The sequence below is a fragment of the Xenopus laevis genome, chromosome 7S (assembly GCF_017654675.1).
Source record: "Xenopus laevis strain J_2021 chromosome 7S, Xenopus_laevis_v10.1, whole genome shotgun sequence".
Lineage (NCBI taxonomy): Eukaryota > Metazoa > Chordata > Amphibia > Anura > Pipidae > Xenopus > Xenopus laevis.
Window position 1 is genome coordinate 102,018,005 of NC_054384.1, and position 14,472 is coordinate 102,032,476.

A 14,472-nucleotide genomic window follows, 5' to 3' on the forward strand; every position below is an offset into this window, starting at 1 on the left:
TATCATGTAGAACCTATAGAAACTGTAGATACATATCTTTCTATATCTTTCACTGTATTCATGGTGAAATGGAGTTGATTTTGGAGCACAGACCAATGTAGGATGGAATGAAAAAGTGAAAAACATCAGATGTGCACTAGGCACCCTGCACTTAGGAAATGACCCCTCACTTATCTGGCTGGTGGTGCCCCTAGTGGTGCAAAGAGATAGTGCACCTACCCTTTTTCCTTTGTCAAGAATGATTAACCAAAGACCAACATGACTGATTGGATGGACCACACATAGGGGCAAATTCACTAACAATAATACTGTAGTTTCGCCAGGCGCAACTTCGCCGCGTTTCGCCGCACTTCGCCAGGCGTAGTTTCGCCAGCGCTCAGCAAATTCACTAAAATCCGAAGTTGCGCTCAGGGGTAGCGTAAGGTTGCGAAGTTGCGCTAGCGTTGATTCGCTATGTAAAGCGAAGTTACGCTAGCGAAGGCTAATTTGCATACGGCGCCAAATTCAAATTTCAATGGAGGAATACGTATCAGCACTACAAATGCCAAGAAAACCTTCAAATCAGGAAATAAAAATTTTATTTTGCCCTACACATGTGCCCACTGTCTAGGTAAGTTGCCATGAGTCAGGAAATGTAGGGGGGTAGGAGGGGAGCCCCAAAAAATGTTTCGATCTTTTTCAGCCTATCACCCATAATGTAGAAAACACGCCAGCGTTTTTTGGGACTTAGAAAAATTTTTTACTTTTTTTGAAACAATCCCTATCTACTCTATTGCGCTTCGCCTGGTCTGAGGTGGTGAAGGAAGTCTAGCGTAAAAGGTAGCGTTCAGTACACTGCGCAAGTTAGTGAATTTGCGTAGTTACGTCGCTAGCGAAAATTCGCCAGGCGTAAGGGTGCGAAGTAACACTAGCGAAACTACGCCAGCGGTCGTTAGTGAATTTGCGAAGTAACGAAAATGCCAAATGCTAGCGAATTAACGCTAGCGTTCGGCGCTTCGGCGCTTAGTGAATTTGCCCCCATAATGACTGATTTGAGGAGTCATTGGTTTGGATTTTAGATTTATTTCCTATATAATATCAGCCATATAAAATATCCAGATAATGGTGCATACTATACACCAGTTCCCAGTGGAGATCAGGCCTGGGTTGGCTGGGCCCATGAAGGCAGGGGTCCGCTGGTGGCCAGTTAACCTACCTGTACACTTGTGTGAAAGGAAACCCATACAGAAAGTGAGAAGTTGAGAACATACAAAGCCCACCTCAGTTTGCCATTGAAATCAGGACACCAACATTGCAAGACTACACTGCTAAGCACAGAGCCGCCATGATCACTACATCTTGCCCTTATAACAGATGTGGGGCGGATATATTTCCTAAAATGAAAATGCATTGCTGCCAGTTTGTGCCAATTTTTAACCTATATACAATTTCTGTTTTTGTTAAGGCCAAAAGAGAGGCGTGTGTGTAAATATCAATCACTTTCCAGAAGACACAGACTATGATCACGACAGTGCTGAATATCTTCTGCGTAAGTACATTTCTGAGCAAATCTCCAACTTAGATGCTGGCTATGATTAGTATTCCAGTTATTATCATACAGATAATGTTAGAAAAATATGTCCTGAAATCTATTTATAGGGGGAGGGCTAGGTTGGCTCCAGTTTCCACGGTTCATTCCTCTGTAATGCAGAAATAGAAACAAAGCAAATCGAATTTGACAGAAGATAAAAACCAAGTGGCTCGTTTATCCTTCCCATTTATTTTCTGCTGTAAATATAAAAATGCTCATTGCAATTTAAATAAGCGTTGAATAATTGCACAGTGCTTTATCATGCTCTTCAAATGATGGGAGATATACTACAATATAATGTAAGAAATGTGTGTTATTTATTAACATTATTGTTATTCAAGTGATATACAACCCTAGTGTGACACTAAATAATATCTTATACCTTCTCTCTGTATCAATAACATTAATGTAGAGGAGTTTCAAACAAAATATGGCAATTTGAAGGTATCGATCAGCATTATTGGGCTTGGGTAGGAATTCCTAGTACAGGTATGGGACCTGTTATCCAGAATCTGGGGTATTTCCGTAAAATGGGTCTCTTAAGTCTACTAAAATATCATGTAAACATTAAATAAACCCAATAGGATTGATTTGCCCTCAATGAGGATTAATTATTAGTGATGGGCGAATTTGGGCCGCAAAACGGCACCGGCGTCTAAAAAACGGACGCCGGTGTCCATTTTGTTTGACGCCGGAGAATGTTCGCCAGCGAATTTTTCGTGGCCGTTTCACGAGTTTATTCGCAGGCTGCAAATAGCGGAAATTCACCTCTAATTCACGAGTGGTGAATAAATTCACCCATCACTATTAATTATATCTTGGGATGAAGCCCAAAGCACTGTTTTATCATAACAGTGAAAAAGGAAATCAATTAAAAAAATAAGAATCATTTGAATTAAATGGAGTTTATGGGACTTCCTGGAATTTGGAGCATTTTTGGATAACGGTTTTCCGGATAATGGATGCCATGCCTGTATATATTCTTGATATCCAACCAGTGACTAGCTATTTTTGGACTTCAGCAAACATAAATTGGGTTCACACTGAAGGTGGGGGGATTTCTCTGAATATTTATTGAGGTACCGGCTTACCTTTCTCAGCTGCAAGTTATAATGGGCTCCTTGCCCATAGCACATTGTTGCCTGCTGCCTTATTGGACATGTTGTTTTGCATTCATCAGCAACCCACTGATTAGGGACGGTTGTTTTTTTTATTAGATTGGGGAACCATCCTTGGAAACCATGGGGGTTCAGTTATCTTTGCTAAAGAGTAAATAAAACTAGCCTAGAAAACTTGGTTTAAAGGGGTGAACAACAACAATTTATAGATACAAGTTCAACAAAGCTACAGGCATTAAATGGAAAGAGAAGAAATGCTGAACCCCTGTGATAGGCTACGAGCTTACTGCATACTTTCTGGGGATAACACTGGCTGCTGGGATACATTTAGGGAACATTACTCAATATTCTGCTGCTGGGTTCTAGATACATCCCTGGCACCGCTATAATATGATACTTCTTGACTGTCCAAACTGTTCCTTTGCTGGCATCAACTATGGGTTTGTAGTTGGCCCCAGTCGTGGGGCTTATTTATAAACACTGCGCAAATTTGCACCTGGGCAGTAACCCATATTAATAGTGATGATGCGTTGATCCGATGGCGTCAGGTGGGCGCGGGTCTATAAAGAGAAACCGGTAGGCGGTTGCAGACGAGCGGGTGAAGGGAGGCCAGGTTTCGGGCGGGTGTGGGTCGGCAAAAACCCGACCCGCACATCACTACTGCGAATTCATGTCATTGCTCATCACTACGTAGCAACCAATTAGTGATTAGCTTTTTTAAGCCAGCTGCAAATTGAGCACTAAAAGCAATCATCTGATTGGTTGGCGTGGTTTAGAACCCAGGACTAAATTTGCCCACTGTTTCTAAATGACCCACACTAAGTTGCTACAGAGATGATAAGGTCATTCTATTTTCCGGCACTCAGGGACCCACTATTTTGAATTCGGCAAAAACCCTGAATCCTTTGCGAAAGATTCAGCCGAATATTGAACCGAATCCAAACCCTAATTTGCATATGCAAATTAGGAGTGGGAAGAGGAATTTTTTTTTTACTTCCTTGTTTTGTGACAAAGTCATGTAATTTCCCTCCCCACCCCTAATTTGCATATGCAAATTAGGATTTGGATTTGGTTCAGCCGGGCAGAAGGATTAGGCCTTATCTGAATCCTGCTGAAAAAGGCCGAATCCCAAACCGAATCCTGGATTCGGTGCATCCCTAATACATACAAACTAAGATCTGGTTTACAAAGAGGTACAAACTTGAGAGGTCAGTTTAACAGGTAATTCCTGGTGGCTTGAATATTACATGTGGTTCCAAGTGCCAGCACTGGATTGGCAGAACCTTGCAGCCTCCATCAGGGAAGCAAAGGAAAGCTGGCAGTTTTATCCATTCATCTTTCAGCATTCGAGTACTACAGGCTATGGAACAGAACAAATAGCAGAACTGGAGATTGATTTAATCTGATAGTTCGTTTACATTAAATTCAAAGTCATTAATTTTCTTTTCACTCAGCAGATCTAGCGATACGGTAAAGCACTTTGATTTTCTGGCGCACCCGCACAATTGTGGCATTAGTTATAATACATTGTGATTCCAAGACCGCAGATCAAAGATAAATCCATCCCAGTGGCTTAAATTTGTATGAGCAATAACGTCATATTCGTGGCTAGAGGGTGGAAATTGTCTTTGAACGTTTAAAGATGCCTGTTATGTTAACACACCGCAGCTTATAATGTTGGGCAGATATATAGAGTATTATTAAGTCAGCTTGCCATTGTTCAGCTCCATGAAGGAATAAAGCAGAACTTCTCTATTAACCTTGTACATAACTCTTGTCTAATCTCTTTGAAGTTTGATCATTCACACTTCTGGGGTTTTGTAAAACATTATCCGCCTCTTCTTTTAAGCTTGTATCCAACGTACAATACCAACAATGAGCTCCGGTTTAAAGGGAAACTACAATAAAAATCCAATTAACCTGGCAGTTTTATGATTTAATATAGTACCAGCTTGCTTACGTTTGCTATTGATTTACAGGTTTTTCTATTCCGCGCGTGAATTTATTAAAGAAGGGGAGTCATGTGCCTAGTATACAACAATATCTTGAAGGGTACGGCCGGGTTAGGGTGGCAACGATGAAGAGAATCAGAGTTATGAGAACCGTTTTGTTAATAAAGAAGATAAAGAGGGACTGAGTGATAAAATGGGTGTATTATTTAGATGATCATTGTCAGGACAACTTGGCGCGTTCTAATACTCCCGGCGTCGTCCGTCACTTCAGCGGCACATGCAAAATGGAGGCGCCCATGGCCATCACGTGGGTAGCAGCGCCGGAGTTTTGGTGCAGGCGCGATGACGTCACACTCGGCGTGAAGATTTGAAATAAAAAGATGCCGAGGTCACAGGTTCGATGCCCGAGGATTTCCTGGGTGGTCTAATATACTGTTTATTGTTGTTTCCTGAATGTTCACCCTGCCTGTACCTTGACTGTGCCGATTTTCTGCCTGCCTATTGAACTACTGCCTGGACTTGTTTATGCTGATTCTTGAACCCTAATTTGTACTGCAATCTTGGACTTTACCCCTAACTTCCGCCTTGGTCCTTACTACTCACTGGCGGGAGCCGATAGGCCCCTGACAATCCTGCAGTCTTACACTCTTTATTGTACTGCAACAAGAAATAATTGTTCAAGTCAACTGGCAATTGGAAATCTATTACTTTGCCCTACTGCCTGCATTGCCAATGGCCCCAAATTGTAATTATAAGTAGCTGTTATGTTCTTGACATTAATGCTGTTCCATACATTTCCCCAGTGTCTTGTTGCTGGTTTTATAGTCTATAAACAGACAGATCTGCTGAGATGCACCTTTAAATATGCCAAATAGATTGTGTCTCTTTATAAACTGGCAGAATAAGTGTTGATGCATTTGGCTTCCCTTTATTGGAGTCTCCTGCTTCTTGACAGTTCATTTGCATTTAACGGATGTGTTCACATTCTAAATTAAGCTTAGAGTTGGGGAAATCATATTTTATGTCCCTAACAATAAACCAGTCTGCCATAAATCACTTGGACGGTAGCAGTAGGGTATTAGAAAGCTGTTGCAGATGTTGTACTGACTGTCAACTGGGAAATCTCTGTTGCTGGGTACTTTTCTCTATAGGGTTCCTCTAGGGGCCCCTCTGATATGGTATAGGGGCGGGAGAATGCATCTCAGCCCCCCACAATTAGACTATGTGCACTCAATGACTTATAAGTGAGTTCACCCTGTGCTCATGGTACATTTATTGCCTTCAAATGTGCCCAATACAATATTTATTCTTTGTATGCTCCATGACAATATTTATTCTTTGTATGCCTGATAGACTTGGACACATGATAAATGCACCAAATATAATGTAGCTCAACCCAATGTACTCTGACATGTACTGTGCATTAGGAGTAGCTGCTGTATTTGTGTGTCTCTACTATGCGCCCACTCTGGCCTCATAAAAAGAATAGAGCTGATGTTGGTTGCACATTCAAGGTGATCTTGGACACAGCACCTACTGAATCCATAGGAAAAGGGTCCTTGTGTATATGTACCCATGTTCAAATCCTTAACATTCAAAATCATTAATTTGTCCAATATCTCATAGGAAGGATATGCAATAATTATATCCATGAAAGGAAGATGTATATGAGAAGGCACTGGCCTCCTTATCTATGCCCTCATTCCATGCTTGCACTATGAATGGTCCCTTTGTTCATTTGTGGGAGAGCAGTATCTCATATCTCAAAGGATTATCAACAATGGCCTAATAATATATCCTTAAAGATTTATATTTGTTCTCTTGCAAGCATCTTTTGTCCAGAGGGAAACCCATCTTTGGTCTGTACAAGCAACAGGTGTAGTGTCAGAACCCCAAAATCGACATCCTCCAAAACAAGGCCAACGATATTTATTGACAATAACAATCAACATCAATTAACATGTGCAACCTTAACAACTAATCCTTGTAAAATTGTATAACAAACATTTAACAGTATCAATCAATACCAACCAGTGTTGGACTGGCCCACCGGGATACTAGGAAAATTCCCGGTGGGCCCAGGTGTCAGTGGGCCCTCTTGCTTCTAATCATTTGGCCTATTTCATGGCCATACCCTATTTCTATAAGAGGCTTAATAATGGAGGAATTAAGTAAAGTATGTAGAGATAAAAGACTAGGAGAATAAAGAGGTTGAGTGAGGAGAGGAGGAATAATAGTTTGGAAAGTGGGCCCGCGGTCTAAGGTTTTCTGGTGGGCCCCTGGCATCCCAGTCCGACACTGATACCAACTTGCCTCTATGAGGACTGACCCCAGAGCCTGAATATAATGCCTGGTTTCTGCCTCACTTTTTCCAGTCCCAACTGAAGCTTATTACTTTCCCCTTAGGACCCCAGGCCTACTGAGCCCTCCATGCTAAATTACCCATTCAATTTACCCCTGGGATTCAGTGTCAAGATACTCCATCCCAGGGTGTGGAGGGTGTGAATCTAGAAGCTGAAGGTCTTCCCAACAGCTGAAACAGTCCAGAAAAATAATCTGCCAATCACAATCACCTGTCATGCCCTGCTTGCTGACACTGCACTGGGGCCCCAAGAAATCAATTTCTTTGCTACTTACTTTGTAATAAGCAAAACATTTCAAATACATCTGTTAATCAATACCTACTTTATCACCTTACTATCCCTTTAATAAAAAGAACATGATTTATACCCTTGGGATTGTTAACACCATAAACATAATTTCACCTGAAGGCACTCAATAAATTACAATGAAAAGTGAATCACATAAAGGTACGGCGACACTGATTGTAACTGTATTAGTAAAGGAAAGGGCTGAGTAGAAAATATTATGCATGGCAATCACACTTATGTCAATACTTTCATTGATGGCTGGAAGAAATAAATTTGATGGTCGCAGCTACTAAACCATACAGCAAGTTAATTTAGCACTGGAAAGTACCATGTTGGACAAGTCTAACCAAACAATCCTCTGAAAAGACTCATACATTATTACAATTCTAATCATACAAACTTTATCAACACATGTTCAATCAGATTTTGAATGACTGCAAGAAATAAAAATATGGATGGACTTTCATGTCAACAGTAGCCACAATTCAGTCAGAATTAAGTTTAGACTAATCAGTTCATCTCTATAGTGACTGTAGCAAACAAGGATCTGAGCTGTATTAAAAAGGGTAAAGAGTCGTGTTGGAAAGGGTTATTCCATCACTTTCCAAGGCACGAGTAAGGCCCTGTCTACAATTAGCCATGCAGTTTTGGTTTCCAGTGCTCAAGTGGGATATTATTGAATTAAAGAGAGGGAGAGTCCAAAGAAGGGAAACTAAGTTGGTTAAGGGTATGAAACATCTAAGTTATGAAGAAAGTCTGGGCAAGTTGAGGTTGTTCATGGTGGAGAAGAGGTGCTTAAAGGAGAAGGAAAGGCTAAAATTAAGTAAGCTTTATCAGAAAGGTCTATATATATATATATATATATATATATATATTTTTTTTTTTTTTTACACCAGTAAACTCTCAACGTAAATCCTCTGTTAAAAGTAACACCTAATTTCAGATGTTTTCATCTTAAACCTCCATGGCTCAGTTTGCTCTTCTCTCCCCCTCCCTTTCCCCCCTTCCCTACTCCCTCTTTCACAAGCTAATATGGCAGCTGCTATCCTAAACAAACAGAGAGAGCTTCTAGAGCTGTTTACTCAGGAATGGTAAAGCATTCTGCAGAATAAATATAGTGTTATAGCTTGCACTATTGTGGCTAATTTATTGGCAATAAACTGCTTCGTTAGCTTTCCTTCTTCTATAAGGGGAGATGTGAAAACCATGTATAAATATATAATGAGTCATTGACCAGTAGGTCCTTCCAGGAGCTTCAGATTAGAAGAAAGGAGGTTTTATAAAAGGTTTTGTAACACTGAGGCCTATGAAGTTGTAGAATCGTCGTCTTGAAGAGCATTAAAAGGAGGTTGGATGGATTTTTAATAGGGATGCACCGAATCCAGGATTCGGTTTGGGATTCGGCCAGGATTCAGCCTTTTTCAGCAGAATTCGGCTGAATCCTTCTGCCTGACCGAACCGAATCTGAATCCTAATTTGCATATGCAAATTAGGGGCAGGAGGGGAAATCTCGTGACTTTTTGTCACAAAACATGAAGTAAAAAATGTTTTTCCCTTCCCAGCCCTGATTTGCATATATAAATTAGGATTCAGATTCAGCCGAATCTTTCGCGAAGGATTCAGGGGTTCGGCCGAATCCAAAATAGTGGATCCGGTGCATTTCAGGGTTACTGAAAATAGCATTTAGCACAAATTGTATCAAGGGACTGGTCCAACTGCCATCTCCGAGTCGTTAACAATTTTTTTGCCTTCCTCTGGATCAACTAGCACTTATGTAGGTTTCATTTATACATAAAAGTTTTAACTTAACGGATGTGTCATTTTTCAACCTGTGTTATATCTTATATTTCTTTTTCACTATGTACTGTATTTTTGTAGGTAGGTGTAGTCAAACTGGAACTAAATTCACTGTAGGTTTTAAATGAACATGACTCTAGCCCTTACATACTGTAGATGATAGATGCGCTGTTCTATCGTTGTCTAGTGACAGGCTACGTAACTCACTCTACTTGTAATGTAAGTCACATTTCGGGCCTAATTCCATGCAATGAGCATTGGAAGAATTGTGTGAAACTGTTCAAATCTCACTTCATTCTCTGTGTGACAGGTGTTGTTCGTGCTTCAAGCATCTTCCCAATCCTCAGTGCCATGCTCCTCTTACTGGGAGGCCTTTGCGTTGCTGCCAGCCGTGTTTACAAGTCCAAGCGCAACATTATCTTGGGGGCTGGCATCCTATTTGTTGCTGCAGGTAAGACATTTTGATAAAAAAATTCAATATTCGTGCCTTTGGTATATGATGCTCCAAATTATGGAAAGGCCGTCTCCCATAGACTCCATTATCTAAATAATCCAAATTTTTAAAAATTACAGGTGTGGGATCCATTATCCGGAAACCCGTTATCCAGAATTACAGATCCGAATTACAGAAAGACCATCTCCCATAGACTCCATTTTATCCAAATTTTCAAAAATGATTTCCTTTTCTCTGTAATAATAAAACAGTAGCTTGTACTTGATCCCAACTAAGATATAATTAATCCTTATTGGAAGCAAAAGCAGCCTATTGGGTTTATTTAAGGAATACATTATTTTCCGGTAGACTTAGGGGGTTGTTTATCAAAGTCCAAATTTATCTCAATATTTTCTGAAAAGGACTCCGACCAAATCTGCACGGGTTTTTTGGGCTTATTTATTAATACACTTTCCTGATAATTTTGTTTGCAGGAAAAAATCCGAAAAAATCTAATTTTCAAGATTTTTTGGACTTTTCATCCGATATTCACGATTTTTTTTTTCGGATTTTTCACCCGAAAACTCAGAATTTTGCATGAAAACTCAGAAAACTTCCGGTTATTGCAGAAAAACCCAGCGCACATCAAAAAAATCATACGGACTTCTCCCATTGACTTATATGCAACCTCAACAGGTCTGAGATGCCGGATTTTCTGATTCTGACTTTTCCATCCTCCGGGTTTAATACGTTTTTTTAAAAGTCAGATTTTATATAAAAAAAATCAAGAGTTTTTCATGATTTTTGCATTCGGAGTTTAATAAATAACCCCCTTAATATATGAAGATCCAAATTACAGGAATTATCCATTATCCGGAAAGCCCCAGCCCCGAGCATTCTGGATAACAGGTCCCATACCTGTATTTCCTTTTTCTCTATAATAATAAAACAGTACATTGTGCTTTATCCTAACTAAGATATAATTAATCCTCATTGGATGCAAAACCCGCCTATTGGGTTTATTTAATGTTTTTATAATTTTATAGTATGGAGATCCACATTAAGGAAAGATCCATTATCTGTAAACACCCAGGTCCCAAGCCTTCTGGATAACAGGTCCCATACCTGTTTAAGCAATTGGACCCCAGAACTATCATTCAAGTACTGCAATATGACCCATGCATTTCTGGGTCAGTGTATGATACAATATCAATGCTGAATCAGGTCATCTGTCCTCTGTTTCATTTAGGCCAATTCAATTGGTGCTCAAGGGTGAATAGGCAGATAAATTTGGGCTATGAAGGATTTTTGCCTTTAAAAATTACACCTTTACGGGAGCCCCAATAGATTTTATCTAGAGCTCTTTATGTTTATTACAAAGGGTGAGTGGGAGAAGGTCAAAGTAGTCTTTTTTTCAGAAGCACTGTAGGTTGTAGGTGGCCAAATATAGCTCTGCTTTCATGCAACCACCAGTTGCGTATCCATTGCTGTGGGCCGTTGGCTTCAGAAACCATCCAGGAAGCAATCCATTGTCAAGGTGAAATCCCTTGGACCTAATTGCTGTGCTTTTTTGTGTGTGTTACTAATAAATGGTGAGCACTTCTAGCAGTCTTTTACAAGTAGTATATTAGGATGTAGGTAGCCAATAACAGTTCCGTCACAGTTCCCTGTCAGGTTGACTGTCCACCCATCAGGCTGGCATTGAATTGCATCGTACAGTACAAAGTGCTGAGTGCACTGCTTGAGAAACCAGACAATAAAGTGATTTCCCCGATGCTCTTGGAACCTGCTGGATTGAATATTAAAGCAAAGGAAGAATTTGTGGTACAGAAGTAGTGCCAGGGCTTCATAAATAGGCCCTTATATGATTTAAATATCAATCCCCATGTTGCCAACTCTCCAATAAGGAAAAAGCCCACATCAGATCATGAATTTGTGTTTTGAGTCTTCTATTTTAGGCATTATCAACCGCTATAGCAAATTCACTTAGGTTTGTTGTTTTTACTTTCATATTCCTAAAACTAAAATTTTTTTTAAAGGAGAACTTAAGCTTAACTAAAGAAATAGGCTATAAAAGTTGTACATTATGTTTTTGGCTCCAGTACATGCCCAAGGCAACCACAGCCCTTTAGCAGTAAAGATCCGTGTATCCAAAGATGCCCCAGTAGCTCCCCATCTTCTTTTCTGCTGATTCACTGTACATGCTCTGTGCTGCTGTCACTTACTGAGCTTAGGCACCAACACACAATATACAGTACACATAGAATAGAAATGTCACAATATAAGGCTGATTAGTAATTAATACAGATAATTAATAAATAGCAGCACAGAAACCAGTGCAATTAGCATCAGATTTTAATAATCAGCAAACCTGTAGTATCAGCTTATATTACAGCCAGGGAAGCTCATTTTCTGCTGGATAATTAGTGACGAGCCCTAAGCTTAGCTTCTCAACAGCCAATCAGAGCCCACTGAGCATGTGAGTGTCACAGACACTTTCCAAGATGGTGACCCCCTGTGACAAGTTTGAAGTCCTGGATCATTGCTGCTATTGACAAGCTCAAACTTTAGCCTCGTGCAATAAGTTCACTATATAAAATATGGTATTTTAGCCCTATTCATTTTTAGGGTTTAGTTCTCCTTTAAAACTGTTTCTTGTTTCTGATTGCAGGTTTGAGCAACATCATTGGTGTGATTGTTTACATTTCTGCAAATGCGGGAGATCCTGGGACAAAGAGGGATGATGAGAAGAAAAGTCATTACTCATATGGCTGGTCTTTCTACTTTGGGGGGCTTTCTTTTATCATCGCTGAGGTGATTGGTGTCTTAGCAGTTAACATCTACATTGAGAAAAACAGAGAGGCTCATTGTAAATCACGCACAGAGCTGATCAAAAACCCTTCGGCCATTCTACGCCTACCAAGCTATCGTTTTCGATATCGCCGACGCTCAAGATCTAGTTCGCGCTCTACTGAACCTTCTCAGTCAAGGGACACTTCTCCTGTAGGAGTTAAAGGGATACCTTCAACTGACATCTCCATGTACACCCTGTCAAGAGATACCTCGAAGGCCAATGTAAGCAGCATGTACAACACAGAGCGTGGGGATCACAGTTTTCTACAACTTCACAACTGCTTTCCCAAGGATTCCGGGGTCACCGTCACCGTCACAGGACCAGCCTCAAACACGGGCACCCTGGGCAAGGATGGTTCCAACACCAACACTTTAAACAGGAAAACCACACCTGTGTAGGTGCGCTCAAGGCAAAGGTCTTCTTAGTGAGTGTGAGTGAGCGTGAGAGATGAAGTATGAGTTTTGGGATGGAAGAAGGAGCCATTTGTTGCCATGTATCTACCAGTTCCTGGTATAAAGTAAGATGTAGGGTCAGCACCTCTCTTACCAGTATACAGTAAGTTCATATTCTGGACTCGGGGCAATTAATCCATGTTCTGAAATCTCTATTGCAGAATTTTGATAGGAAAAAAAAACTCTTTAGAACCTTAATTTATCATTTGTTCTTTCCTAAGCTAAGATAAGCAATGTCTAATCAGGCCAACCATTCAGTGTTTGACAGATTTAAATCTACACTGCTGCTAATGCTAATACATTTCTTTTTATTTCACAAGATTTTTGCAAAAAAAAATGTATATAGCATAACCAAATCAGTTTAATTTTCTAACCGTGAAAAAAAAAAAAATAGATATTGTGCAAACCAGTAAGGAGAATCATGTCGGATGGTATGAGAAGTAGGTGCACAAATTAACTCAGGGATTGCAAGTGCCAATCTGTGTCTCTTCAGTTTTCCAGCCAATGGACTGGCTTGGATGATGTGAATTGACTAGTAACATGTGAAGACTCACAGGCTGGCTCTCCCTGACAAAAAAACCTGCATGTCTTCTTTTTTCTAATGAGAGGGATTCCTAAACATCACCATGTAGGTTTCCAATTCCCAAGTAATTTCTATAAGTCAAAAAAACCTGTTATGAGACCCGGGAGGCACAAAGTCAGAAGATACCTTTCAGAATTTTGGTACAACTTGTTAGGGGTAAGTCCTTTATTTCCACCACTTTTAAAGGGCATGTAAAGTCTAAAATAGAATAAGGCTAGAAGTGCTATATTTTGTATACTAAATATAAACATGAACTTACTGCACCACAAGCCTAATCAAACAAATGATTTGTGCTTTCAAAGTTGGCCACAGGGGGTCACCATCTTGTAACTTTGTTATACATCTTTGCAAGACTAAGACTGTGCACATGCTCAGTGGGGTCTTGTCTGCTTAGGGACCGTCATAAACAAAGCTGCTTGAATTCTGCATGGCTGGGAAGTAAGGCGGTTCATAAGTATGATTGTTTCCCTGCAGAACAGTTAGGGACCGTCTGAAAATTCCTATCCACAGCAGTAAATGAAGGGAGAATTTCAATGCATACAGTCAGGTTTCTTATAAAAACGGTACACATTTTTTAATTAAAGTATATTGGAGATAAGTTTCTTTTTCATTAAAGTAAGTTAAAATTGCATTTTATTCTTTTGCCTTTACATGCCCTTTAAGGAGTATTGCGGTTCCACTACTGTTTCCATGTAACTGAGCAGAGGGTTAATTCTCTATGCCCAATGCTAAATGCTAAGTTCATCTTAAGTTTGAAGAAGACACCAGTTTTCTTAGGCAGTTTGCAAATTGTCTATGAAATTTTTGGTCCTTAACCACCTTGTGAATTTGAACTGCCACTGAGTTGCTAGGGCTAAGTTACCCAAACAAAAAGCAAGTAGCTTGGAAGTCAGGATGCAAGATGGATAAGAGAACGCTCACAGTTGAACTATTTTTTTTAAAGACCCTGACAGCCATACAGCATTTGCAGTTGAAGGTTGGAAATATATAATAATAACTACAAAATAAATATAAAAGAAATAATAAAGAACAGTTGAGAAGTTGCTTATAGTATGAGAAAAT

At 39.9% G+C, this 14,472-nt stretch overlaps 1 protein-coding gene across 1 annotated transcript in view; it reads left to right on the plus strand.

The window, feature by feature from the left end:
• Window positions 1-12,999, plus strand: part of cacng8.S (calcium channel, voltage-dependent, gamma subunit 8 S homeolog) — a 40,169-nt gene extending 27,170 nt beyond the window's left edge. The window contains exons 3-5 of the mRNA XM_018228260.2: window positions 1,445-1,528; window positions 9,399-9,539; window positions 12,193-12,999. Coding sequence (XP_018083749.1) covers window positions 1,445-1,528; window positions 9,399-9,539; window positions 12,193-12,773 — 806 coding nt within the window. The 3' untranslated portion in view covers window positions 12,774-12,999. The remainder of the gene's footprint in view (window positions 1-1,444; window positions 1,529-9,398; window positions 9,540-12,192) is intronic.
• Window positions 13,000-14,472: the final 1,473 nt, after the last annotated feature.